The sequence below is a fragment of the Sciurus vulgaris genome, assembly GCF_902686455.1.
Source record: "Sciurus vulgaris genome assembly, chromosome: 9".
Lineage (NCBI taxonomy): Eukaryota > Metazoa > Chordata > Mammalia > Rodentia > Sciuridae > Sciurus > Sciurus vulgaris.
In genome coordinates, this window is record NC_136469.1 from 73,841,216 (window position 1) to 73,868,568 (window position 27,353).

At 37.3% G+C, this 27,353-nt stretch overlaps 2 protein-coding genes across 16 annotated transcripts in view; one reads left to right on the forward strand and one right to left on the reverse strand.

Moving 5' to 3' along the window:
• SLC10A6 (solute carrier family 10 member 6) overlaps positions 1 to 21,006 on the forward strand; it is a 28,758-nt gene extending 7,752 nt beyond the window's left edge. The window contains exons 2-7 of one of the 3 annotated variants that reach the window (XM_079153316.1): positions 6,242 to 6,360; positions 8,470 to 8,558; positions 13,573 to 13,748; positions 15,608 to 15,765; positions 16,838 to 16,947; positions 20,669 to 21,006. In XM_079153316.1, the coding sequence (XP_079009442.1) occupies positions 6,242 to 6,360; positions 8,470 to 8,558; positions 13,573 to 13,748; positions 15,608 to 15,765; positions 16,838 to 16,947; positions 20,669 to 20,758 (742 nt within the window). In that variant the 3' untranslated portion in view covers positions 20,759 to 21,006. Of the gene's footprint in view, positions 1 to 6,241; positions 6,361 to 8,469; positions 8,559 to 13,572; positions 13,749 to 15,607; positions 15,766 to 16,837; positions 19,593 to 20,668 lie in introns of those variants that run through there. The other 2 variants (XM_079153315.1, XM_079153317.1) reach the window with 2 other exon arrangements.
• PTPN13 (protein tyrosine phosphatase non-receptor type 13) overlaps positions 20,203 to 27,353 on the reverse strand; it is a 190,800-nt gene continuing 183,649 nt past the window's right edge. For all 13 annotated transcript variants that reach the window (XM_079153164.1, XM_079153153.1, XM_079153162.1 and 10 more), the window contains 2 exons: positions 26,584 to 26,646; positions 20,203 to 22,995 (listed from right to left, as the gene is read on the reverse strand). In XM_079153164.1, coding sequence (XP_079009290.1) covers positions 22,912 to 22,995; positions 26,584 to 26,646 — 147 coding nt within the window. In that variant the 3' untranslated portion in view covers positions 20,203 to 22,911. The remainder of the gene's footprint in view (positions 22,996 to 26,583; positions 26,647 to 27,353) is intronic.

Sequence of the window (27,353 nt, forward strand, 5' to 3'; positions counted from 1 at the left end):
AGCAATGTCACAGGCCAAGAATTTGGAAAGACTTCCCAGACACTCTCTCCATGGAGACAGAGGTTGGGAAGTTGGGGAAAAATGCTTTTCTTTCTTTAATCGAGCCAGGAAGAAGTCTGGTTAGCATTCCTAATAGGATAAGATAATTTTAGATTTTATTTGGAGTAAAAGTTATGTAAAAACTGCTAAGAAAGTTTAAAAAGGAAAATTTATGGGAAGGTATTGGCCCTCCCATATATGGAGACACTATAATTTAAAACACTTGTATTTATTCAGGAAAAAACAAAATTATTTAATGGACTTGAATGGAGTTTTCAGAAAACATTTTGAATAAACTTAGACATTTAATGCATGATAAAGTTGGCACTTCACTTTAGTGGCATATGATTTATTTGATAAATTATATTCACATGCTTCTTAATACCTTACACTATATAAAATATGAATTTTAGGTGAGTTGAAAGTATAAAGTATCGAGTTATAAAAAAGTACAAATGTGTGTGTTGGGGGAATATGTGAATACCCTTAGGATGGGGGAAGATCTTTAGCAAGACAAGAAACTCAGAAGCCATTAAAAAAAAAAAATAGCTTTTGACTATATAAATGTTAATTATGGCAAAAGTCATAAGCAAAGTCAAAGATATACAATGAGTTTGACAAAAATAATCACATTATACCTAATGATGTGTATTATAATTTTAAAGAGTCCAGACTAGCTGAGAAGAAAACGTCAGATCAGCAAGACTGTTTAGAAAGGAGAAAACAGAAGAGACCAAAAATACAAAAGAAAGCTTAGCTTTCAGAGTCAAGTGTGTAATAACAAAAGTGAGACATTTTTCAGTGTTCTCATGAGAATTAAAAGGAGTTGATCACATCCAGAGTAGGCAAGATTGTGAAATACAAAAATCTTTTGGGAAATTAATCTGGCAATGTCTATTAAAACAAAAAAGAATATTTTTGAAACAGTATTTGGGTGTAATGATTTTACTTCAGGAAATCTACAGAAATAAAAAAAATCATTTCAAGTGAAATATGTACAAGAAAGATTATAACATTATTTAGAATGGCAAAAGACTAAAAACAACTTATCTGTCATTAAATAAGCAATTGAAGATTAAACAATTAGATTAGATTGTGAAGTACTCTGCAGTATTAATTACTTAATTAATGATGCTGGGATCAAATCCAGGGCCTTGCACATACTAAGTCAGTGCTGTACCACTGAGCAACACCCCAGCCCATCTTTAAAATGGGTCCATTCTTTAAAATAATGAGTTTAAATGTATTGATCTGAGAATGCTTGTGATACATTAAGTAGGGGGAGGGGTAAAAGCAAATGTTGCATCATGTGGTTCTTTTAAAAAGAAAAAAGTAATGAAAAAAGTCCTAGTAATTGAACAACTAAGTGTGGACTAGAAAATGAAAAGAGAAGAGATTTATACAAATACTTGTGTTATCCAAGTCTGAATTTATGAATGGAACACGAACCAGCTAAATATTTGCTCCACAAAAATCTTAACTTTTATCTGGGCTGGGATGTAGCTCAGTGGTAAAGTGCTTGCCTAGCATGTGTCCTCGTCCTAGGTTAAACCCCCTGTACTGCAAAAATAAATAAATAAATAAATAAAAAAGACAAAAATAACTTTAACAAAATCTTTTTAAGAGTATAATTTCATAGAAAGTCTCTTTTTGGATTGCAGTTGGGATGTCAACAATTTGAATTATGGTGAAGGGGTCATTTCACTAGGAGGAATGCAGAGAGCACATTGAACAGCGCAGTGTATAGACACACTGGTTTATGATTCTAATCATATGTTTATTCCATAAGCATTTAAGTGCCACAGCCTTAGATTACACTGGGTCCGAGGGACAGAGAGAAAAGTAAGGCCTTGGGCCTCAGGCTGCTCCCTGGCACAGGTGAGAGGTATGTGTGCCCTCGAGTAGCATGCAGTAAGTGTGCATGTTGCTCAGGAGGTACCATCATTACTAGTGTCCGGAGGGCAACAGATGCAGAATTCCAGGAGTGGGACGACTAATTCTGCCTGGCATTGCCAATTTCTCTCCATAGGTGTGCCATTTTCACCAGCAGACCAAAAGAACGCAGAAGTACTGTTAATTATCAGTGACGTATTTTGTCAGTGCTACTTTGTCAAAGAGTATATTCTTCTGGCAGAAATAAAAAAGTAATCACAGACACAGTGTTGAATACACAGAATTGATTGGAAATATTGGTGGTATATATTATGGAGAAGAATGAAATGGGAATCATGGGCTCAAAGTGCTAGAGGACTCTTGCTATCTCTTCAGAAGGTCTTATACCCACAAAAGATCCCTTCTCTTCTTTTTGGAGCAGAAGGATTGTCTACCTCTTGACATGTCCAACACTTGTGCCACAAGCATAGATGGAACATATCCTATGTGGAGGGTGGTTTGCTGTGAGAACTTTACTTATTGCCGTTCTGGGGATTGAATCTAGGGGCTCTCTACCACTGAGCTACATCCCAGCATTTTCTTTTCCCACATTTTTTTTTTTTTTAACTTTGAAACAGAGACTCTCTAAGTCACTCAGGCTGGCCTGGAGTGTGTACAGTCCTCCTGCCTCAGCCTCCAGAATTCCTGGGATTGCAGGCATGCACTCCCATGACCAACTGGTGTGAGAATTTTAAGCAATGATTATTAAAAAGTTCCCCAGAATTTCTAGACCTGTAGTCTAGGTGAATTAACTCTTGCTTTTCATGCTGGGTTTGTGTGATGTTGCATCTGCTTTCATTTGCTTTACCCAACTTTGTAGAATAGTTTTAATATAGTCTATAGACAATTTTTATGTACTTAAACTAGTTGTGTAATTTTTTTCCAGCAATTGGAAGATAAAACATTATACTGAGCTGAAGGGTATCTCAATTCCATTGATCTTATTTCCTCTAATTTTACTCTTTCACTGCTTCTGTCACCTGTGTAGGTATAAATTTCAGAACCTGTGCTTGGAAATTGGGAGTTGGGGTGAGAGAGGGACAAAATAGATTTGGGGTGGAAGGCACAAAGAAATGGGGGGTGGTTAAAAGGCACTGAGTCTACCTCTTGTCCTCCCTGATCTTTGGTCACTACTTAGTCATCATTTGGAAACTCTCTTTTCTTAGTTCATGAAATGTAAACTCCCAGTTTCTTAATAACTTCTTTTTTAAAATTTATTTTTAATTGATAGTTAAAATTATGTTTATGGTGTACAACATGATTTGCCAACTCTTTTGCATCACTGGCTGTTTTTCCTTTCTCCATTTTAGAGCAGGAGGAACCTTTGCAATGTTCTGTTACCCAATTTATATATTTTAATATATTAAATATATTAAATATTAAATATATTATTTAATATTAAATATTAAATATAAGTTAAATATAATTTAATATTAAATATAATATTTAAATATATTAAATATTAAATATATTAAATATTAAAATATGACAAAACTGGGTATGGTAGCCTGTGCCTGCAGTTCTAGCTGCTTGAGAGGACCAGGTGGGGAGGATTGTTCAAGCTCAGGAGTTAGGAGTCAGCCTGGGCAGCATAAAGAGATCCCATCTCATAAACAATCCAACCCCCCAAAAACAAAAAAACAAAAGCAAAGACTTAAAACTATATATTTATCTCATTTTTTTCCTCTTTTTTTCCAGTACTGGAAATTGAACCCAGGCCTTTAGTTACTGGGCAAGTACTCTGCTACTGAGTTACATACCTTAAAAACTATATATTTGGAAAAAATAAAACAGGATATATCCTGGTGCAATGGCACACACCTATAATCCCAGCTACTCAGGAGACTGAGGCAGGAGAATTGCAAGTTCTAGACCAGCCTCAGCAACTTAGTGAGAAAAACTGTCTCAAAAAACAAAACAAAATGCCCAAAACAAAACAACAGCAAACCCAACCTAACAAAAACAAACAAAAAACCCAGGGCACATTACAAATTTATAAAGCAATAACTTAGTTCATATAGTGCAATAAAGATAGAATAATTGTTGTGGTCTGTTCCATGTTGCTATAACAAAACACCTGAAACTGAGTAATTTATGAAGAACAGAATTTTACTTCCTCACAGTTTTGAAGGTTGGGAAGTCCAAGGCAAAGGTACCATCATCTGTTGTTGGTGGGGGCTTTCTTGCTGCATCCTTACATTGTGGAAGGTGAGAAGGCAAAAAGAGCTGTACTCACTATGTGGAGCCCTTACAGCATTAATCCATCAAGGAGAGCAGAGACCTCATTACCTAGACACCTCCCCAGCATTGCTTGTGTTGGGGATTAAGTTTCCAACATGAATTTTGGACCAAAACAGTAATAAAGATACACAGTCTTTGAAGATTGGACACCAAAGGATTCTCCTCCCCACAGACATTATTTACTTCCAAATCTTTATCTGATCTGTGGCACTTGAAATTTGTTAGCCTTTTAACTCAGAGACAATTAAGCTCCATAATGATGAAGATAAACAAACTGATATTCTATTAGAAATCATTCCAGGTTTGTTCAGCAAAGACCAAGACTCTGTTCTGATACTCTCATTTGTTTTCCTGGTAAGGCTATGTTACACGGTCATCGATGGGATTATTTTGCTTTGGTCAATCTAGCTTATGAACCACATTTCACTTCACGAGGTGGCCAGATGTGTGTCTGTGGTAATGGTGGTGGCTATAGTACTGAGCTTTCCTTTGTCTACAAAAGAGAATTCTACTGGATGTCCCACTACTTCTAACTTAAATGTGTCATTTCAAATTGATGCTAACAGACAGGTGCAGTGACACACCCTTATAGTCCAGCTACTGGGGAAACTTAGGCAGGAGGATTACAAATTCAAGGCCAGTCTGGGCAAATTAGCAAGACCCTGTCAAAAATTAAAAACAAAACAAAACAAAACAAAACAAAAAACAACAACAAAAAAGAAGGGTTTATCTCAGTGGTTAGCGTATCCCTGGGATCAATACCTAGTATTGCCAATAATAAATACACAAATAAATAAATAATTTTTTTCCTGGTACTAATTGACTCAGCATTATTCTGAAGCCTAGAGATTTTACTTTTTACTCTGACTCATCACTCGACTTCAATTTCTATTTCTAATAATAAGCTTATACAATATCAGAATTGGAAGAGACTTTTCAATTCAGCCCACCCTCTCACATGGATTTCCTTTCTCTATACTTCCATACTTTCCTGTGCTCGTTCCTGCTTGCTCTGTTTGAGGGGCAGTGACCCTAAGGTCTGCTGCATCCAGTGGGAATCCTACGGCATATATTGTTGGGTGACTTCTTGGAATTTAATAATATTTCACACTGGGCATGTGCTTAGTCAGCCTTTTGGCATTTTAACTTGAACTCTTCCAGTCTCCCTGGTACCAGAACTAAATAAACATGTCACAAGAAGGGAAAACTACAGACCAATATTCCTTATGAATGTATATGCAAAAATCCTCAACAAAATACCAGCAAACTGAATCTATCAACATCAAAAAGAATTGTACACCATGTCCAAGGGGGATTTATCTTAATATTCAAGGTTGATTTCATACACAAAAATCAATGCAACACACCAGAAGGACAAGAATCCATAAAAAGAAATGAGCTTCTGATATGTGCTAAAACATGGGTTCTGTTAGGTGAAGGAAGACTGACTCACCAAAAGGCCAGAGATCGTATGTTCCGTTCATATGAAATGTCTGGAATAGGCCATCCTTCAGTCCATGAATCCCAAGGTAGAGCAGTGATTTCCAGGAGCTGGTGAAAGGAAGGAATGAAGATAACTGCTATAGGGATGAGGTTTCTTTTTGGGGTCATTAAAATGTTCTGGAAATAGTGCTATTGTTACACAATCTTGTGACTGTACTAAACACTGCTGAATTGTAACTTTAAAGTGATGAATTCTATGGTGTGAGAAAAATATCTTAATAAAGAAGAATTGTATAAGGAGACAGCAAATAATCCTGCAGCACCTAGCACAACATTTAGAGCAAGCAGATGCTCAAATAAATGAATTAGTGAATGATAAGAACTGCAGGAAATCTTTTTCTAGACCACGAAAGAAGCCATTATTTGTTGAATAATGGGAAAGAAGTGAGCTCCAAGTGTCTAACCCCATATACTCTAAGAAATTGTGTCTCGGCAATTGCTGTTGGTGAAGACTAAGTGCTCAGAGTTGGTTAAGACTGGATTCTGTTTCCAGCTCTTCTTCCTAAGCTCTCGTTTTACTTTTCAGCATCAGTATGACAGCCTGTTCTACAGTGGCCGCCCTGGGAATGATGCCGCTCTGCCTTTACCTCTACACCTGGTCCTGGGATCTTGCGCAGAACCTCACCATTCCCTATCAGAACATAGGTCTGTACTGGGCTTGTGGAATGCAGCGGTCATGGTTAAGGTGATAGTGCTAGGAATAACTGTTTCTGCAGGGAATTTTTTGGTATTACTTAATTTAATTCCCTATATAATCCTATAGTATAGACTCTATTACTAGTTTGAATTACTAGATTTTCAGGTTTAGAGAGGTTAAGTAACTTAACCTCTGATAAGTGCAGACCTGGAATTTTTTCTTTCTTTTTCTTTTTCCTTTCTTCCTTTCTTTTCTTTTTTCTTTTTCTTTTCTTTTTTTTTTTTTTTTTTTTTTTTTTTTTTTTTTTTTTTTTTTTTTTTTGAGAGACTGGGCCTCACTAAGTTGCAAGGTTGACTTGAACTTGTAATCTTCCTGCCTCAGCCCACTGAATAAACTGAGACTGTAGGTGTGGCACTACTGTACCTGGCTTAGAACTGGAATTCTAACTCAGGAATCTGACTATAAAGTGTAAGCTCCTCCCCCTTATACACTAATACACCCTTATGATGTATTAGTCAACATTTGTTTTTAAAAATAAACAGCAATGCACAGGTTCTCATAATGTCCTCTGGTCCCACTCTGGGTCAGCCTCATGGCAGAGAGAAAGATGGAAGTGAGCAGGAGCAAGCAATTGCACCCTCATCAGGAAGCCAGAGAGAGCTATCTGGGGCCAGGCTCAGGCTTTTATAAACACTTCTGGGGAGAACCCACCTCTTAAAGTTTCCATCTCCAGATATATCCACTCATCCAAGCTCTGGCAGAAAAAACAGTATTTGAACTCCTGTAAGCAGACTATAAGAGTTCATTTTTGAAGGAATGAAAGCCAGAGATCTTAACTTTAAAAGAAAGCACAACTCTTAGGTAATTAGACTATAAAGCAATTGGACTGTTTATGATTTAAAGTTTACCTGAAACTAGAGGCTCCAATTAGATCTTAATGTCCCATGATTTCACCCTTCATGTTGCCTGTGAGTCTTGATTTTTTTCTTACAGACTGAATGTAAATTATTTGTACTGATTATTAAAGCCCATCTGCATGCCACAATCACATCCAGATCTCATTAGCTCCTCTCTGGAATGTTATTTTTCATTAAGCTCTGATCTTTTTCTAAAGATCTCTGTAGACTTACTAGGCTTAGAAAAGTGTGGTGAAATGATCTTCCTGTTCTAGTTTGGTCAGAGTCTTTGGAAGAGATAGAAACTATGATTCTCAGAACTTTGAAGTGTCATCTGGAGTCTCATATAAGCATTTTGAGGGCTTCAGTCCATGGTCCATAGTTCAAAACCATAAACAGAGCCATCTCCTGATAAGAGGAGCCCACTAAATGTGTAAAATTTGACATTCATATTTAGGAACCATGGTATTACGTGCAACTTTTCTGATCAGTAAATTATTTAATATATTGTTTTGATAATACATTCTGAAAGGCACTCATAAAAAACTAAAACCCAAAATGTCATGAATAACTCATATAACTTTGGAGCCAGTATTGTAGGTTGTTAGCATATTTGGAAAGTGGCACTGGAAAATGTCAGTGCATGGATCCTAATGGCAGGTGGACAATCACCTGTGCTTTACTGAACCTGCCTTCAATGACTTATTCCCTCGAGCTTATTACAAAGACATTTTTTTCTACCCATATTGGGTCACCTGGCGAATATGAGAAATTGCTGTGGTGGTGTAGCAAATGATGTTTTTAATGTCTACAATAGGTATTCTTTAATTGTGAAGCAAATGACCCACTGACCTCAAATAAGAAAGTAATAGCTATGATTATAGAGGGGTAAAACTCGTATGTAGTGACCGAAGAATTTCATGGACTTAAAATGGTCTTCCTGTTTTTGAATCTTTGTATTTCCTGTTGTCTCTAACACTTTATGTGATTGTCAGAAGGATTCTGAGAAGGAAGTGATGACCCAGGTCTGGTGGCATTCATTAGTATCATATGCCCTTCAAAGACTGTCTCTCAAAGATTGTTTTTAGTTTTGGAGATGGATACAAAAATAAAATGCAGCTTCCATTAAAATATGTTATCTAATTAAAATAGAAATGTTCAGAAAGGATTGGGTAGTTAGGGTAGAGGGGATAAGTTCTGATGGATTTTTCTTCTCTTTAGGAATTACCCTTGTGTGCCTGACCATTCCTGTCACCTTTGGTATCTATGTGAATTATAGGTGGCCAAAACAATCAAAAATCATTCTCAAGGTAAGCAAGTGCACATCACAGCATATCCTCAGATTCAGACACTTGAAAGATGGAATTGGAACAAATGAGCTGATTGAACACAGTTCCACACTCTGCAATTCAATTTTGCTTTTTTAATTTTATTTATTAATTTTTGCTACTGGGGATTGAACCCAGGAGCACTCTACCACTGAGCTACATCCCCAGCAGTTTTAATTTTGAATTAGGGTCTCACTAAAGTTGCCCAGGCTGGCCTCACACTTGTGATACTTCTGCCTTCAAATCACTGGGATTATAGGCTTGCGCTACCTTGCCGGGTGCTTCCTTATATGTCCTGCGGTTTGGAATGCAACCCTTGTATTTCCTGTACTTCTTGAAGTCTCACTCTCGCTCCCACAGGTCAAATGAAGACTTGAAACACCTTGAAAAACATGGACTTCTTAGTGACAGAAAAGCTAAGGCCTGGATGTGGACAGAGAAAACCCAAGACCTGTCCATTCATGAAGCTTCATCCAGGTGCTTTCAAGGCAAAAATTGTTCAAGTGTTCATGAAGTGGAACCCCAGGGTTTAGGAACATGGCTGGTTCTTGGAACAGTAGGATGAAGGACAGTCTTGCGGGAGCATTCATGGGGACGCCACTAACATGTGGTTTGTACGTGAGCAAGGATGTGATGGATTTTTCTTCATGCAGACAGCATTAATTAAGACTATTTAAGTGCAATCATTCAGAAAGCATTGAGGAGACCTCCCATGGAATGAAAGTAACTAGAACTTCCTGCCCTGTCTTTGCAGCATTGTCCTTTGTCTGTTGGAGAAATGAGCAAGCATCCTTGTTAAATGACTCTCAATAATACCTAGCTAAAGAGAGGCATTGTTAATAATGAAATCTCTAACCTGGGGTAGTTTCCATTTTCTAAATGATGTACCATTTTAGAGGATGTAAGAATGTAATGTCAGGCTGGGGGTGTAGCTCAATGGTTGAACACTTGTCTGGCAAGCGTGAGGCCCTGGATTCAATCCTCAGCACTGGGAAAAAAAAAAAAAAAAAAGAGAATGTAATGTAGCCAGGTGTGGCAGTTCATGCCTGTTGCTTAGCTACCTGAGAGGCTGAGGCAGGAAGATCATAAGTTCAAAGCCAGTCTAGGCAATTTAGTGAGAACCTCTCTCAAAATTTTGAAAGATGGGCTGGGATGTAGCTCAGTGGCAGAGTGCTTGCCTAGCACATGCGAGACCCTGGGTTCAATTCCCAGGACAAAAACAAAACAAAACAAAACAAAACAGCAGCAACAACAACAAATATATATATAAAATATAAAATAAAATAAAATATAAAAAAGTAAAATAAAATAATACTGATTCATGAAGATTCGAAAAGATTTTTAGTCGCATTATACATTATAAATATATAGACTTGGGGTTAATCAGAGGTTTGGCAAGTAAGTCTCAGTTAATTTAGTTTGGGGTTTATGGTTTAGTTCAGTTTAAGCTGCTGCTGTTGGCTCTACTGACAAAGGTTTGCTGCTTCCCCAATTTCATGTAAGACCCAATAACTCCCATGGTTCCTCAAACAACATGAACAAGCAAGAGGGGCCAACAGCAGACCAGTCATGGGGTTGCAGACCACCGGAGGAAGGCTCAAATGCGGGGCGCTGGGATTGCACAGGGTGGCTAGCATCGGCAGGCCTGATTTCACTCTTTCAGTTGTGGTCTTGGAACAGAGTCCCCTCCTGTCCACATTTACTATCATCATTTCAGTGGGAGAAAATTTCTAGTGGTCAGTGTTTGTTTCTGATTTTGTTTATATAATAAGAGGAGTGACTATGACTGGAAACTTCTTCCTTTTCAAGAAACTCTCTCTTTGATTTCTTTTCTTAAAGGGCCCTTCACAGCAACAGAACAACCCTGATTCTGGTGTTTCCATATCCTCTATTAGTCCATCAGGGTCACTGGAAAAGCAAGAAACATTTTCCATATGCCCGTTTTATTATCTGTAAAGAGCAGGTTTAAAACACGTTCCCTTGGCAATTTCATAGGATTTGTGGCAAATAAATTGAATAATGTGTTTGAATAGATATCTGAGAGGACCTTAGGTTCATTTAATCATAATTTTAGGATACCTTCATCTCTGTCCTTTGTCCTATTTTAATTTTATATCTGACTCATTTTCCAAATAGCCTGTTTTCCTAATTTTGTCCTGGTGGGTTTCAAACTTTGAAATCCCTTTTTGGTAAATTAGGAAGAAGAGATTTTCCAATTAGAGGCTTTCTTCATGTCTTTTAGCATCTTCCTATTAGGCAGGGGTTTGTGTGTCCCTGTGTCTGGACAGTAAGGATGACCCCAGAGCTCACCCATGGTACATTAGGGGTTCTGTTTGTTCCTTGCTTTGGTTCTCCATGGCCCCGTCAAGACCTCGAAACCTTTTGAATGAAGATTGATGCTGTCAGTAGAAGCATAGTTTGTCTTCCACGTAAGATGAACTTGACCAGACCTGACTGTCCCCAAACACTCTGGGCCACACTTCCTTCCTGTCTCATTTAAGACTCAAACTATTAGAGTTTTTTGGTTTTGTTGTTGTTGTTAACATTATTATTATTTTTGCTTTTGTTTATGTTAATAAAAATAAGAGATGGGAGGGTTGGGGATGTAGCTCAGTGGTAGAGCAGTTGACTGGCATGTGTGAGGTGCTGGGTTCCACCAACAGAACACCCCCCTCCCCCAACAAAAAAAAGACAGTACTTGCATGGGAGAGGATAGAGTATTTCTCCTATTACATTAATCTGAGCACAGATTGTCTTGTGAAGAATGGTGGTATTTCATTTGGGAGACAGAAAGGCAGAGATCAAGGCAGGAGGAAGCTGTTGGTTGTTGAAAAGGGTGGTGGGAAATGAGGTGGATGGTCAGGCAGGGCTGACCACAGATAGTAGGTTACCAGAGGTGGGTCTTAGGTGTGTTTGGGAATATTGGATCCTGCTATGCTTTGTTCCCCTGTGACAGGCTTGGTCTCTAGTGTGCCTGTGTTGAGAGATTGGAACCTTTAAGAGGTGGGGCCTCATGGAAGGTAATTGGGCCCTGAGACCTGACCCTGGAAGGGATAATGCAGGTCTTGAGGGACTGGGTTGTTCCTGTGAGAGCAGAGTTGCTAGTGCCTCCCCTGAACCCTTCCTGCACATATGCTATTCACTACTCTTGCAGGAGTTCTTACTGTGTTTGTCAGCTTTTTGTTGTTGGACAAAATGCTTGAAAAGAAAAACAACTTAAAGGAGAAAAGATGTATTTTGGCTTATGGTTTCAGACATTTTTTAGTCCATGGTCAGCTGACTCTGTTGCTTTGGGCTCTAAGTGAAGTGGAACATCATGGCAGAAGGGCATTGGGAAGGAAAGCTGCTCAGTACATAGCAGCCTGGAGGGAGAGAGAGGGAAAGAGAGAAGAGAGAGAATTGTGCTAGGTTCAGGAAATACCCTTCTAGGGCATGCCCCTAATGGCCTACTTCCTTAGACCAGGTCCCACTGCCACAGCCTCTACTGCCTCCCGTAAGTCCATTCAACTAATAATGACTTGTTGAGATCAGAACTCCTGTGATACAGTAACTTCTCCAAAGCCCCACCTTTGAACATTGCTGCACTGGGGACCAAACCTTGAACACATAAACCTTGGGGGAACATTCCAGATCCAAAGCATAGCATTCAACATTATGAATACCATCTGTCATAGGACCCTCACTAGAGCCAAACACATGTGAATGCCATAGTCTTAAAACTCCAGAACTGTGAACTAAATGAACCTCTTTTCTTTATAAAGGATCCAGAGCCTTACGTACTTTGTTATAGCATTTAAAAATGAACTAAGACTTATTGTCTGAATCTATTTATTTCATCATTTTGTCCAATCCATAAAAAAACTCTACTACAAAATTCTGGTCAGATCCTCCACTTGAGTGGAAAAGATATTGGTCATTAAATAAGAAGACTCAGATTTGTGTCAAACTCCACCCATTTCTAACTTAGCTAAGTCACTAGAACACTTTGGAATTAGGATTTTTCCACTATACAGTAAGCACCCCCTTATCCCAAAGTTTTGCCTTCTGTCAGGTCAGTTATCTGCAGTTAACTACAGTGTAAAAATATTAGATGGAAAATTCCAGAAATAATCAATGCATATGTTTCAAATTGGTCACTGTTTTAGATAGTGTGATGAAACCTTGTACTGTCCTGCTGGAGACATGAAGCATCCTTTGTCTGTCGTGTCCACACAGTATTCATTGAGATGACACAGCATCCAATTCAAGTTCTAAAGACATCCAGGGAGACTTTCCTGAGGCCTTCAGCTCTAGGGTCCTCCCTCTTGCCACCAGAAAGCGTTAGATCGTCATTATCCTTAGCACTCTTGATTTTCAGTCTGGAGTTTCCCAGTATATCTCTTTTTGTTGTTTGTATTATTGACTTACTATATATATTATTTGTTACTTTATATACCACCCATGGTCAGGAGAAACTAATTTGTTCTCTTTTATTATTAGTTTCGTTAATCTCTTATTGTGTCTCATTTATAAATTAAACTTTATTATAGGCGTGTGTATATATATATAGGCAAAAACAGAAAACATAGGATTCAATATAGTCTCTGTTTTCAGCTATCTTCGGGGGTCTTGGAACATATCTCCCAGTGGTTATGGAAGGACTACTATGAAATAAAATTGCATTCAGTGGTCTCTAAGTTCCTTCTTTATTCTAAAACTGCTAAGTTTCAAACTTTTAAAAAAAAGGTTTTAAAAATTATTTTAAAACAGCATTTCTTAAATTTTTAGTTGCAGATAGACACAATACCTTTATTTTATTTATTCATTTATTTATATGTGGTGCTGAGAATTGAACCTGCTGCCTCATACATGTTAGGCAAGTGCGCTACCACTGAGCCACAACCTCAGCCCAGTTTTAAGCCTTTTGAGAGCCTTGATAGCCTTTGTATTATACAGAAAACAAACAAAAAACCAACCCATGATGCTTACCTGTAATTATTTTATTGGTTTGCTTTAGGTTGGGGCCGTGGTTGGTGGGGTCCTCCTTCTGGTGGTCACGGTTGCTGGTGTGGTGCTAGCGAAGGGATCGTGGAATTCAGATACCACCCTTCTGACCATCAGTTTCATCTTTCCTTTGATCGGCCATGTCACAGGCTTTCTGCTGGCACTCCTTACCCATCAGTCTTGGCAAAGGTACAGTTACATTATCCTTCAGCTTTTTTGAGGCAGTTAAGTTAAACAAATTACCACTGACAGCTTTGCTGCCTGACTGCCTTGGGAGCTAGGAAGAGTTTCAATGTACGTGGGCAGGTGGGACAGGACAGTTCAGCACAGAGAGAGTTGAGAGATCATGGTGATTTTTAATGTTAACTACAGTAAAGGACAAATTGATAGGATGTGGTAATTTGTAAAATTAATGTCGGGGATGCTAGTGCCATTTGTTGAGGTCTGGGCATTTCTTTTCATATTCAAAAAATTAAATAGGAGGAATGAGGTCATTTCACAAATATAGGATTACTTTAGGGCATGAACAAGTTTCAAGGGATTATATCCTTATCTGTTGTTTGTGCCAAATTTTTAAGAATTGCTAATTATGATACACAAGAGGAAAAAGGACATAAACTGAGATATAAGATAGGAATTCCATTTAAATATCATTATACTTTGAGGTATATGGTTTATAAATATTGCTGCAAAATATTAAAAATGATAATCTTGCATGTTGTCATTCCTATAATAAAATGCACATCATCATACAGTGATGGAAGGGATAAAAATTGGAATAAATTCTCTGGAAGAAAAGTTAGTGTCATAGCAACAGCCTTATAAATATGTATGATTGTTAACGCCACAATTTTACTTTTAAAAATCCGTTTTGAAGCTAGCTCTATCAGATATGTACATGAATACTGATATGCTAAGAAGTTAATTGCAGGATTATTTATAAAAATAAAAATGGAAGCAATTTAAATATCTAACAAAGGGGAGATACTTAATTTGTGCTGCATCCATATTATAGATATGATGCATCAATTTTAATGAATTTGGAAAAATGAGAGATAAATTTTAGTTAAAAAGGAATAGAGGGTTGGGGTATAGCTCTGTGACATCTGAGCTGAGGTACAATTCCCAGGACATCCCCCCCAAAAAAACCAGAAAAAGAATAGAAAATAATATTTATTTTGATTCCCACATTGTGAAAGAAATCAAGAAGAATTCTATGCTTGAAGAAAATATTGAAAGAAATGCACTGCATGGTAATTTTGAGTCATGAGATTAATTTTAGTTCTTCAATATTTTCTTGGTTTATTTTCTAAGTTTCAAAAGTAAACTTTATTTACATTTAAATCAAGAAAAGAATTATTAAAGAAAAGTAAATTATGCAGTTGAATTCCAAAGGTGAGAGTTGGGAAATTTTTAATTGGCATTGTGCCATCCTCACTGGGGAACTGAGCACTGAGATAGGAGTGGGCGTGGCCCTTTCAGGAGGCATTGCCTCACAGTCAGTCTACATGGATAGGAGGGTTGGGGGAGATAAGAAGGACAGTTGAGCTATATTTGAATCAGCACAAACTAAGTACTTGAAAACAAACAGGAAAACCTTAAATGAAAACCAATGTCAAAAATGGTTGTCTTAGGTGAAAGGATTCAGTAAATTTTTTTTTCTATCCTGTCCCCACATTAAATGCCTCTTCCACTCTTTCCATTCTGTAGTCTCTCTGTGAAGTCTCTATACAATTCTGCAACTTGTCTCAGTTGCTACAGCCTCTTCCACATTCTTGATTTTGCTTTGTCATGTGCTTTTACGGAACTTTTCCTCTGTGCGTATCTGGTCTTTCCACCCAGGTTACTAGGGCAGGGTTCACAAGGTCCTATTCCACAGTGCCTTTTGGAAAACCTCTCTATAGTGTAGGCACCCAGCAAACAACTGTTGAATGAACAAACACTTTTAGTTAACTGAGCTCTCACAGTTTATCACTTTACATAAGAGCAAATGTTAGAATAGTGCTTATTGATAATATGTAACTCTTGAAAAATTTTTTTATTGTCAGGTGCAGGACAATTTCCTTAGAAACTGGAGCTCAGAATATTCAGATGTGCATCACCATGCTCCAGTTATCTTTCACAGCGGAGCACTTGGTCCAGATGTTTAACTTCCCATTGGCCTATGGACTCTTCCAACTGGTGGATGGTGTTCTCATTGTTGCAGGTGAATGGACTTTCATTGGGTAGATTTGATTAACAATTAGTCAATCTAATTTACCAGCTCTTTTTTGTCATTGGAACTTGCATGTACTGCCTGCCTCCTTGTTATATTTTTAGCATGACATTTTGGGGGACAATAAGGTACATAAACAGGATACATTTGTATAGTGGGAGTTTCACATATTCATATTTTAAAAAACACCTGAATTTATAACTAGGCCCAAATATGCTTCATAAAAACTAAGGCATTATCAGCATTTAAATTCCAAGACTTGTCAGTCAGGATAAGCTCTCCATGAGCAATCATCAATCTCGAAAATGACATTGACTGAACATAAGCATTTATTTGTTATGTCTCATTAGAGCCTTGAGGTTTCCCAAATGTCAAGTTACTTCAATGTTTCTGTATGATTTATGCCAAATGACTGTGAAATATTTTTCAAATATAAAATGTAATACATATACAAGCATATTCACAAACATTAAAAATTTATACAAACACATACTACACCTCTCTATATAGCTAAAAGCACATTATTTTGGAGTCAATCAATTTGTAGGTTCATAGAAGGTAAATTAAAAAAATCAAATACATATACATATATATTTTGATCTGGGGCCATTATAAATTTTTACTGTTCTCAGGGAACAGGTTCTAAGTAAGATTTAATGATTACTAGTATAATTGATTATATACTGATAACCAATAATCAATATAACAGCCAATGCTATCAGAATAAAACTCCCAGTCTGAGATCAAGGTTTTGGGGAGGCATCATGTCTGGCTCATTCCCAGATACAGCCTAGCACCCAGGAGAGTGTGTGACTCAGTAAGCCCTTGACAGACCAACTGACTGATGGACTGAATGAATGAGTGATCAAGCTTTCAGCAGTCTGAAGAATGAGTCTCAATTCCAGACAGAACCATTCTGACACACTGAATCATTTCATTCCGTAGTTTTCCCTCTCCCCCTCTTTTTCCAGTGTATTTATACTTACATGATGCAAAGCAAACTTCCAAAGTATAGGATAATAATAGAGTGTCTCTGAACTGCACTCTTTGTTTAATCTCGTAGCATATCAGATATACAAGAGGAGATTGAAGAACAGACCCAGAAAAAGGAACCCAGATTGTGCAGAAGTCTGCCATGACAAAAATTCCAGAGAGACCAGTGCTTTCTTGGAGGTGAATGAAGAAGCTGCTGGAACCCCTGCACCATCAGGGCCAGCGGATCACCACAGGGCTCTGGAGCCCATTAGTCACATCGTTTCATGTGAATAGTGGGGACTTGCTAGCCAGACTGGTCCTCCGTCTTCCTCAGTGATTGGTAATGATGGGGTGGAGCTGATGCAGTCTCCTTGGTTGGTAGGACCAGTGTGAATAGTTAAGTGTCAAATGTTAGAATACTTATATTTTTGTGGATTGTGAAATGTCATAGGATCACTTTTTGGGAACATACTCTGCCCATTTTAGGGAGTTCTTTTGGGGGCTTACACTGTGCTTTTCTTAGCTGCTGTGTGTGCTCTTGTTGTCCCATGAGGTGAATAGTGCCACCTGGCAGTAGGTAATGCCCTTCATTACGTGAAGTTCTCTTGTTTGGATTTTAATCTAATAGGAGTTAGGACTCTGTGTAGAGGCAATGTCACCTCTGCAGGGAAAGGTAGGGTCTGGATCCACATATTTTCCTGACTTTGGGCAGGTCCTTGTGAGTACTAGGGAGGAAACAGTTGTAAAAAACGGGGCCCTTTTCTCAAATGATAGTTTTTTAAGGGCTTGAATACCTTTTTGATTATAGATGTAATACAAGCTTAGAGGGAATTTCAAGTAAATGGGAGGTTAAAAAGTGAGTTAATCCCTCATATTTTCACTCCCGAGAGATAGACATATGTCTTTCTAATCTCCATGTACATATACTGAGTCATTCAAAAAATGTTCAGTATATTCTGTTTTGACAGTCATTTGATGACATATTACAGAACATCTTTACACTTCAGTTTGTGAAAACCTACCTCATTCTTTAGAACAGTGGCTGCATAGATCCATTGCATTGTATAGAAGGAATATAATTTATTTAACCCATCTTTATTCACCCTAGCCTGTGTGCAAGCACTTCAGTAAACTCCATTCTTGTGATTGGAATGGGCAGGCCCCATGTTGCCCATTGAAATATTGGACAGATTGCTTCTTGGCAATATGGCACAGTAGTCCCAAGAGGGCCTGGTTTCCCATGATTTCAGTAGTTTAAGGAAGTTTTTTTTTTTTTTTTGGTACTGAGGATTGACTCGAGGGATGTTCTGCCACTTAAGATACATCCCTAGCTGTTTTGTTTTTTTTTTTATTTTGAGACAGGATTTCATTAAGTTGCCAAGGCTGGCTTCAAACTTGTGCTCCATGGAAGGAGATTTGATCACTTGATTTGTGAAAATGTCTACTTAAAATCACACATTCAAAATTATGAGCAAAGTAGAGCATTTTTCATGATCATTTGCCTATTCATGTCATTTGCCTGCTTTTCTGTTATATTTTTACATTATTGATTTATAGATTTTAACACATGATAGTGACTATGTATTTGTCCTATGTACTGTCAACGTTTTACCTACTTTATATTTTATTTCAATTTTCCAGTAATGTCTTTTGATGTACAGTTTTGTATTTTTTACATATGCAGCTTTATTAAACTTTTAAAAAAGTTTCAAGTTGGGCCTGGTGGCACACACCTGTAATTCAAGCTACTTGGGAGGATGAAGCAGGAGGATCACAAGTTCAAGGAAGCTTAGTGAGACCCTGTCTCAAATAAAATAAAATTTAAAAAGGGCTGGGATGTAGCACATGCCTAACATGTGTGAGGCCCTGGGTTCCATCCCCATCAATGCACAAAAAATAAAATAAAATAAAAATAAACAATCAGATACTTCTGGATTCAGGAAGATTTTAAAAGATTGATATGGGGTTGAGGATATAGCTCAGTGGTAGAGCACTCGCCTAGTAATATGCACAATGCCTTAGGTTCAATCCCCAGCACTGTGCCACCCCCCCCCCCAAAAAAAAAAAAAAAAAAAAAAACCAAGACACAGTGTTAGGTACTACGAAATAGTGGAAACTGAGGCAGAAATGGAAAGGCACACACTGCTTGCTGCCAACCATTGTGCACTGTTTTCTTTGTCCTTATTAACAGTACTTTTTGTTCAGTACTGAAAAATGCGAGCTAAAAATATTTTTTCTTGAAGTGAGAGGTGTGCATGTGACAAAGTTCTTGCTAATAAGATTGAAGCAGAAGTCTGCCTAGGGTTCCTGGGAAATCTTGCTTTCTTGCCCTAGGCACAGACTGACCCTTTCTCCTTGTCAGTTCCTATATCCTTTTTGGAACATAGATGTAATAGTGGAGCTGCAGCAGCCATTTCCAGATCATGAAGGAAAGGTCAGGATAATTACAGAACTCTTGATTTTTTTTTTTTTTTTTTTTTTCAATACTGGGGATTGAACTGAAGGTCTCATGTATGCTAGGCAAGTGCTCTCTAGCTGAGGTCCACCTCCAGCCCTTTTAAATCTCGAGATAGTGTCTTGCTAGGTTGCTTGGACTGCCTCTAACTTGTGTTCCTTCTGCCTCATCCTCCTGAGTAGCTGGGATTACAAGCATGTGTCTTAGTGCCTGGCAAGCTACTGACATTCTTGAGTTATAGAATCAATCCTAGCAACAGCCAACTTGTGGACTTGTTTTCTTAAGGAAAGGAAATAAATCATTTGTGTAAGCACATTTTATATATATATATTTGCATTCAAATACATTCCCAAATTAGTGTATTAAAATTTTATTGGTTTAAAAATTTTATGTGGGCTAGCCTTTAATTTGTCACTCTTATCTGCACCATAACAAGGTATCTTGAATATTTCTGGATTAAGAAAAGTAGGAATCTTTTCTTTCACTATCAATAAGGATGACTGTGGTAAGCTGTTCTTTTACTCTTTTGGATTTATCACATTACATTTCAATAACTAGTCATTTTAAAACCAAGAGATCTGGCAGGCTGATCTGGAGCCACAGATTTAGAAAAACAGTCTGATCTTTCCTTAACACACATTTTTCTCCTGTTTATCATAATAATTCAGAAACACCTATACTAATGACATGTACCAAAGTTTTGATTTTGAGATAAAATTATGTTTTTAATTCTCTAATTCTTTAATGATACTAAGATACCATTTGATTTTTAATTAACACACATTCCTTTCACATTATTAACGGGATTCAGTGTGATATTTCTATATAAACATATAGTATGCCCTGATCCTATCCATCCGCCCTTGCCCTCACCCCTTTCCCAGTCCTTAGTAAGCACCATTCTTTAAGGTTGACCTTTTTTCCTTCCTTTTTAGTTTTCACACGAGAGGGAAATCACAGTACTTGTTTTTATGTCTGGGGTTATTTATTTATTTATCATTTTATTTTCTCAACACGATGCTCTCCGGTTCCATCCCATTTTGCTGCAAATGACAGGATTTCACTCTTCTTTGTAGCTGAATTATACTCCGTGGCGTATATAATACCTTGTTTTCTTTATCCACTGGTTGATGAACACCAAGGCTGATTCTATATTCTAGCTATTGTGAATAGTGCTGCAATAAACATGGGCACGCAGATGTCCCTTTTTATGTAAACTTCATTTTCTTTGGACATCTACCCAGGATTAGGATACCTGGATCATGTGGTGGTTCTATTTTTAGTTTGTGGAATCACTGTGCTGTTCTCCATGGTGGCTATCCAAATTTATGGCCTATAAACAGTTTATAAGAGTTCTTTTTTTTTTTTTAATATCCTGCTCAGCATTTGTTGTTTTAGTATGTACAACTTTAGTTCACTTTTATGCATATCTTCTATTTAAGACTTGTACTTTCCCTTCTATAGCAGGGTTGTCACAGGGAAACAGCTGTTCGGCCAACTACATTTTCCAGCTTCCTGGTACTTGGGGGCCATCAATCAGCCAGTTCTTGCTGATGGAATGAGTGGCCATGATGTACTTCACTTCCAGTTCTGGCCTGGCTCATAGAACCCTCTCCACATGTGTTCTTTCTCCTTCTGGCTCTATGGATGGAGATTCACAGGATGACGTTGGAAGCACATTTTTTAATCACAGAACTTCCATCAGCGTGGGTTCTTAAAAATGGAGGAAGGAGAACTGCCCTGTTGGGCTGTTTGCCTGCCCAGATTTGTTATATAAACTAGAAATAAACTATTATGCTTGATCCATTAAAGTTTTGTGTTTATGTTTTATAATACTTAGCTAATACAAGGTCTGTGAGGAGCCAGGCTCTTTATACATTAATGTGATGTTTGAGTTTTTCCATGTGCCTGGCTCTGTGGCCTCATCTTTCTAAACAGAGTGGTCTTAACAAGTGGCTTATACTATTCCATGGTGGTGGAGCCAGATCCCAAGATTCAGGAAGTAACCGGTTTATTATAATAAAGTTTCCATTCAGGGGTCATAAACCTAAACCTGCATTTTCTTCTCAGTTTCCATTTCCTATCTACATTCTTTCCAGACAAAGTATCCTCCAGCTCTGCCTGCTCCCATCTGTGCTGTCTTCTGATGGTAGCTAATTGCCCTCAGCTGTACTGGCTCTTGGCACTCTGCCTGTGTGGCTCCACATGCCCAGGAAAACAAGGCCTCCCGATTCCAGCTCACACAGAGCAGGGATTTCTAAATGTTTTTAAAGTAACAGAAACCTTTTAAAAAAATTTTTTTCCTTTCCCAAATGATAATTTTGTTTACAACTTAGTCTATAAAAGAACTCTTTTGATTGAAATGGGAACGGTGGTGGTGAAGCTTCTTGTGCCAGATTCAGAGCCCATTCTGAGGTAGGAGCCAAACCTGTTACCTGGCAGGGAGTCAGGAGATCACCAGGGAGCTTTGTATATTTACTGATATTGTCTTCTACCTTCAAATAGCCTTAACTCCTTAGGAACAGGTCCTAGTAAATCGCTGCACTTGGTTAAGATCTGAAATTCAAGTCAACTTGCTCAGAATTGGTACAGTCTTCTGAGGATGAGCCAGGCAGTGTCCTGGGTCTTGGAATGGCATCAAGGCTGAATGGAAGGAGACAGGATTTAGCAAAACAAAGTTCAGTACTGAGAATCACCAAACCACTGAAGCAGGCTCTCTGAAGCTGATCTGTTTTCCTTCCTATTTGGCAAAACCAAATATAAACCTCTCAGGCAGTACGGTATTGTTCTCCTTGATTACTCCTTGGTCAGCTGAATATTCTGAGTATTACTTCAGCTAGGACTTGAAAATACTGATTTACAGGTCAACTAAGGAAGGGAGACATTCTGAATTTCTTAGCTACTGTTAAGCTACACATGACCTTCATGTCAGTGCTTAATGATGATCTACAGGAGTATGACAAACTCCCATTCCCTGTTGACTGGACTGACTGGGACCAGCTGAGGAGATGGCAAGTTGGGGTTCAGAGGTCATTGGCTTCCCAGAGGCCTGTGTGTTGTGAAAAAATAACACACTGAAAATAGCACACAGTTTTGGCTGTTCATGTTTTAAGGTGTATTTTTATTTACAAAGTGAGATGATACATTAAAAACAGATGACACAGTTACAAACATATCTGATAACTCCATTTTCATGAAAAAGTATATAAATATATTACAGGAAATTCTATATAGTAAACATTAGAAATTGATACAGTAAACATTTGCTACCTTTTTTTCTATGCCAATATTACTGTCATTTAAAGCTTAAATACTGGTTTCAAGTATCCCCTATAAAATAACTCTACTTTTTTAAAATACTGGAAAAAATTTTTTTGCTATAAACAAGATTGGTACATTAAAAATAGACTCAGCATATCCTTGTAACAATGTGCACTATAATCAAATGCTGCCTCTAGCATTGTTCACGTAGTGTTAAACATTTTTTAATAATTATCATGGGTTATGGCAGCTGTAAAAATACAGCATTTCAACACTATTTATTGTTATAAAGAAATGCCCCTCGAAGGTAGAGGAGAATAAGCATAATATGGCATGGCCTTGCTGCTCTATAACTCTTATTTTAAGTAGAGAGCAGGGGTCTGTTGGAGGTTCAGCAGAGATTCAGAGATATCCAGAAGGCTGTTCTTTCCATGTCATTTTGGAAGCTAAGGCTGCTCTTTTTGCTCTTCTTCAGCTTGAAGCCGTGTCAGGACATAGAGGATGACTTGATAGCAGAAAATATATTGATCCTATAGTCAACAAAACAAAACAACAATGAATATATAGAGAGAACACTTTCAATGTGTCATGAATATCATTTTTACCTACACCCTTAATAGAAGTAATGTTTGAGGAGTTTTGAAAATATGGAAAAATTTTGTTTAAATGTTAAATATCAGAAACATTAAAAAGCAGGGTACAGAATTGTGTGCTATCATAGAAATTATAAAAAACAGAAGCTGGATTAACAAAATGAGGGGAAAAACTTAGGGGTTGGAGGTGGTACTATCCAGAGCACTAAGTGAATTTGTCTCTGATTGGCAGCCATTTCTATTTTTGTGCTTTGATAATAGTTCATGGAAAAATAAATTTCTTACACAAATTCTTCTAGGCTTATTGAACTCATCTTGATGTTCAAAATACCAAAAAAATTAATAGAAAGGAGCTATTAAAATGATTTTCTTAAAATAATTTAGAACAAAAGAGTATAGAAAAATACTGACATCAAAGTTTGGGGGAAATATAATTGATGATATTTACATATTCTTTAAACATGAAATCTTTTATTTCAATATTTTGGAACAAAAAATATGAAAATCAAAGATATTTGCAAATGAACCCTTGTGGGTCTCAAAATTATTCTCTACTAAGTTGATGGTGTAGGTATATGAGTATTTTTTGTTGTTGTTGTTGTTGTTATTTGGCAAGGAGTTAATGAGCCTAAAAATAAATAGAAAAATTACAATATATTAAATGGGAAAAAATAAAACAACTACAGTTGAATCTCACTTAAAACAGTTGCACATCTGTACATATGAGTATGAACCTGTGTGCATTTATGTTCAGGCAAAGTCTGTAAGAATACCTCCCAAAACATTAATAACGCTCTGAAAACAGGAATATAAGTGGCCTTTTAATTTTCTTTTTGCTTACCTGTATTTCAGCTTTTCCACATTTGCCACATCATCTGTGACTCTTTCTCTTATATGGCCTACACACTTAGGCAAATTCAATTCATACAATGTTCTCCTTCTGTCCACACCCACCACTCTGGCTACAGTCCTGTGACAGCTCCCGTATCACTCAGAGGAAAGCCCAGTCCTGGCTTCCATCACCTCCCCTCTGACTTTACGTTCTCCCACCCTCCTCCGTGCTCTGGTCATGAACATTCTTGAACATGCACTTAGACATGGTCCACTCCCACATGAACTTCCATGGAGGCAGTCCACTCTGTCAGAAGACTCCCCCAAATGGCTTCGTGACACCCTCCTTCAAATCTTGCTTAAGTGTAACTTTTCCAGTTGTAACACTATTTAAAATTATATCCACAATCTGCCATGACTGATTCCCTTATTCTTTTTTCTAAAGTACTTATCATTTTCTTAGATCCTATATAATTTATTATACATAGTTAACATATTTATGACCTGCCATCCTTATCACCAATCCTGCTAGAATACCTTTATTATTCTAGCAGGGATCTGACTAAGTTGGTATGACTGGTTGAGCCCAGGAATTCCAGGCTAGCCTGGACAGACCAAGGAAATTAAAGGGATATGAATTGGAAAAGAAGAACTCAAACTATCCCTATTTGCTGATGACATGATTATATATTTAGAGGAACCAGGAAATTCCACCAGAAAACTTTTAGAACTCATAAATGAATTCAGTAAAGTAGCAGGATATAAGGTCAATGCTCACAAATCCAAAGCATTTTTATATACAAGTGATTAATCTTCAGAAAGAGAAGTTAGGAAAACTACCCCATTCACAATAGCCTTAAAAAAAAAAAATAAAATGCTTGTGAATCAATCTAACAAAAGAGGTGAAAGACCTCTACAATGAGAACTACAGAACACTAAAGAAAGAAATTAAAGAAAACCTTAGAAGATGTAAAGATCTCCCATGTTCTTGGATAGGCAGAACTAATATTGTCAAAATGGCACTACTACCAAAACTGCTATACAGATTCAATGCAATTCCAATTAAAATCCCAATGACATACCTCACAGAAATGGAGCAAGCAATCGTGAAATTCATCTGGAAGAATAAGAAACCCAGAATAGCGAAAGCAATCCTTAACAGGAAGAGTGAAACAGGGGGTATTGCAATATCAGAACTTCAACTATACTACAAAGCAATAGTAACAAAAACGGCATGGTATTGGTACCAAAATAGACAGGTGGATCAGTGTTACAGAATACAGGACATGGACACAAACCCAAATAAATACAATTTTCTAATACTAGACAAAGGTGCCAAAAATATGCAATGGAGAAAAGACAGCCTATTCAACAAATGGTGCTGGGAAAACTGGAAATCCATATGCAACAGAATAAAACTAAACCCCTATCTCTCACCCTTCACAAAAATCAACTCACAATGGATCAAGGACCTTGAAATAAGACCAGAGACCCTTCATCTTATAGAAGAAAAAGTAGGTCCAAATCTTCACCTTGTTGGCTTAGGACCAGACTTCCTTAACAGGACTCCCATAGCACAAGAAATAAAAGCGAGAATCAATAACTGGGATAGATTCAAACTAAATAGCTTTCTCTCAGCAAAGGAAACTATCAGCAATGCAAGGAGAGAGCCTACAGAGTGGGAGAAAATCTTTGCCACGCATACTTCAGATAGAGCACTAATTTCCAGAATATAAAAATAATAAAGAACTCAAAAAACTCTACACCAAGAATACAAATAACCCAATCAACAAATGGGCTAAGGAAATGGATACTTCACAGAAGAAGATCTACAAGCAATCAACAGATATATGAAAAAATGTTCAACATTTCTAGTAATAAGAGAAATGCAAATCAAAACTACCCTAAGATTCCATCTCACCCCAATTAGAATGACGATTATCAAGAATACTAGCAACAATAGGTGTTGGCGAGGATGTGGAGAAAAAGGTACACTCATACATTGCTGGTGGGGCTGCAAATTAGTGCAGCCACTCTGGAAAGCAGTGTGGAGATTCCTTAGAAAACTTGGAATGGAACCACCATTTGACCCAGCTATCCCACTCCTTGGCCTATACCCAAAGGACTTAAAATCAGCACACTACAGAGATACAGCCACAACAATATTCATAGCTGCTCAATTCACAATAGCCAGATTGTGGAACCAACCTAGATGCCCTTCAATGGATGAATGGATAAAGAAACTGTGGTGTGGAATATTACAATGGAATATTACTCAGCCATAAAAAATTATAAAATTATGGCATTTGTAGGCAAATGGATGAAATTGGAGAATATCATGCTAAGTGAGATAAGCCAATCTCAAAAAACTAAAGAACGAATGATCTTGCTGATAAGCGGATGATGACACACAATGGAGGGGGGGAGGGGAGCAAGAATGGAGGAAGGAGGGACTGTATAGAGGGATAAGAGGGGTAGGAGGGGTGGGGGAAAAATAACAGAATGAATCATAAACTATTACCCTAGGTAAATGTATGATTACACAAATGGTATGCCTCTACTTCATGTACAAACAGAGAAACAAAATGTATCCCATTTGTTTACAATAAAAATGAATTTAAAAAAAAGTTTAGTAAGAACTTTTAAAATACTAGAATCTTTACAAATTCCTTCTTCAAATAGGTGAAGACTCACCTCTGTCTGAACCATTCCATGTCTTTGTAGTCTCATGCAGCGCACTAAATCAGAGATGTCAAACTGCCCAAGAAAACAGAATGTACATGTTAGATAAGAAAGGTAACCGAATTTGAATCCTGAGAAGATCACAGAGGCTTATGTAGAATTCTGCACCCTACCCTTCTAGTAGTTTTGAGAAACTGTCTTAGACAAAATGAGTTAGTGAACTGACTTTGTCATCATTTTGTATTCTTATTTATGATCTTTCTTAGAATTAGAGCAGGTTATTATCCTAACTAAAAATCTGCAACAGAAATTCTCTTTCCTAAAATTTGGCTAACTTCTTATAATTAAAAAATATAAACTATTTTCCTTAAATATTGTTTTTCTGAATAAAATTCTATATCTTTTGATTTTAGCTGACATTTAATGGTTTGCAATAAGGAATAAATAGACTATTTGGTTTTGTCTTACTTAAATTATTACTGTTGATTTAAGAGTGTGTGAAGTGCAAAATAGAACTGCTTTTAACAAATTCTTTAAAATACAATTATTAGCTTGGGAGGCTGAGGTAAGGAGGGTCTCGAGTCTAAAGCCAGCCTCAGCAACTTAGTGAGACCCTAAGCAACTTAGTGAGACCCTGTCTCTAAATAACATATAAGAAGGGATAGGGATGTGGCTCAGTGGTTAAGTGCCCCTGAGTTCAATCCCTGGAAAAAAAAAAAAAAAAAAAAAGAAAAGAAAAAGATAATTATATGAATTACACATTATATATAGTAAGGTTCTTC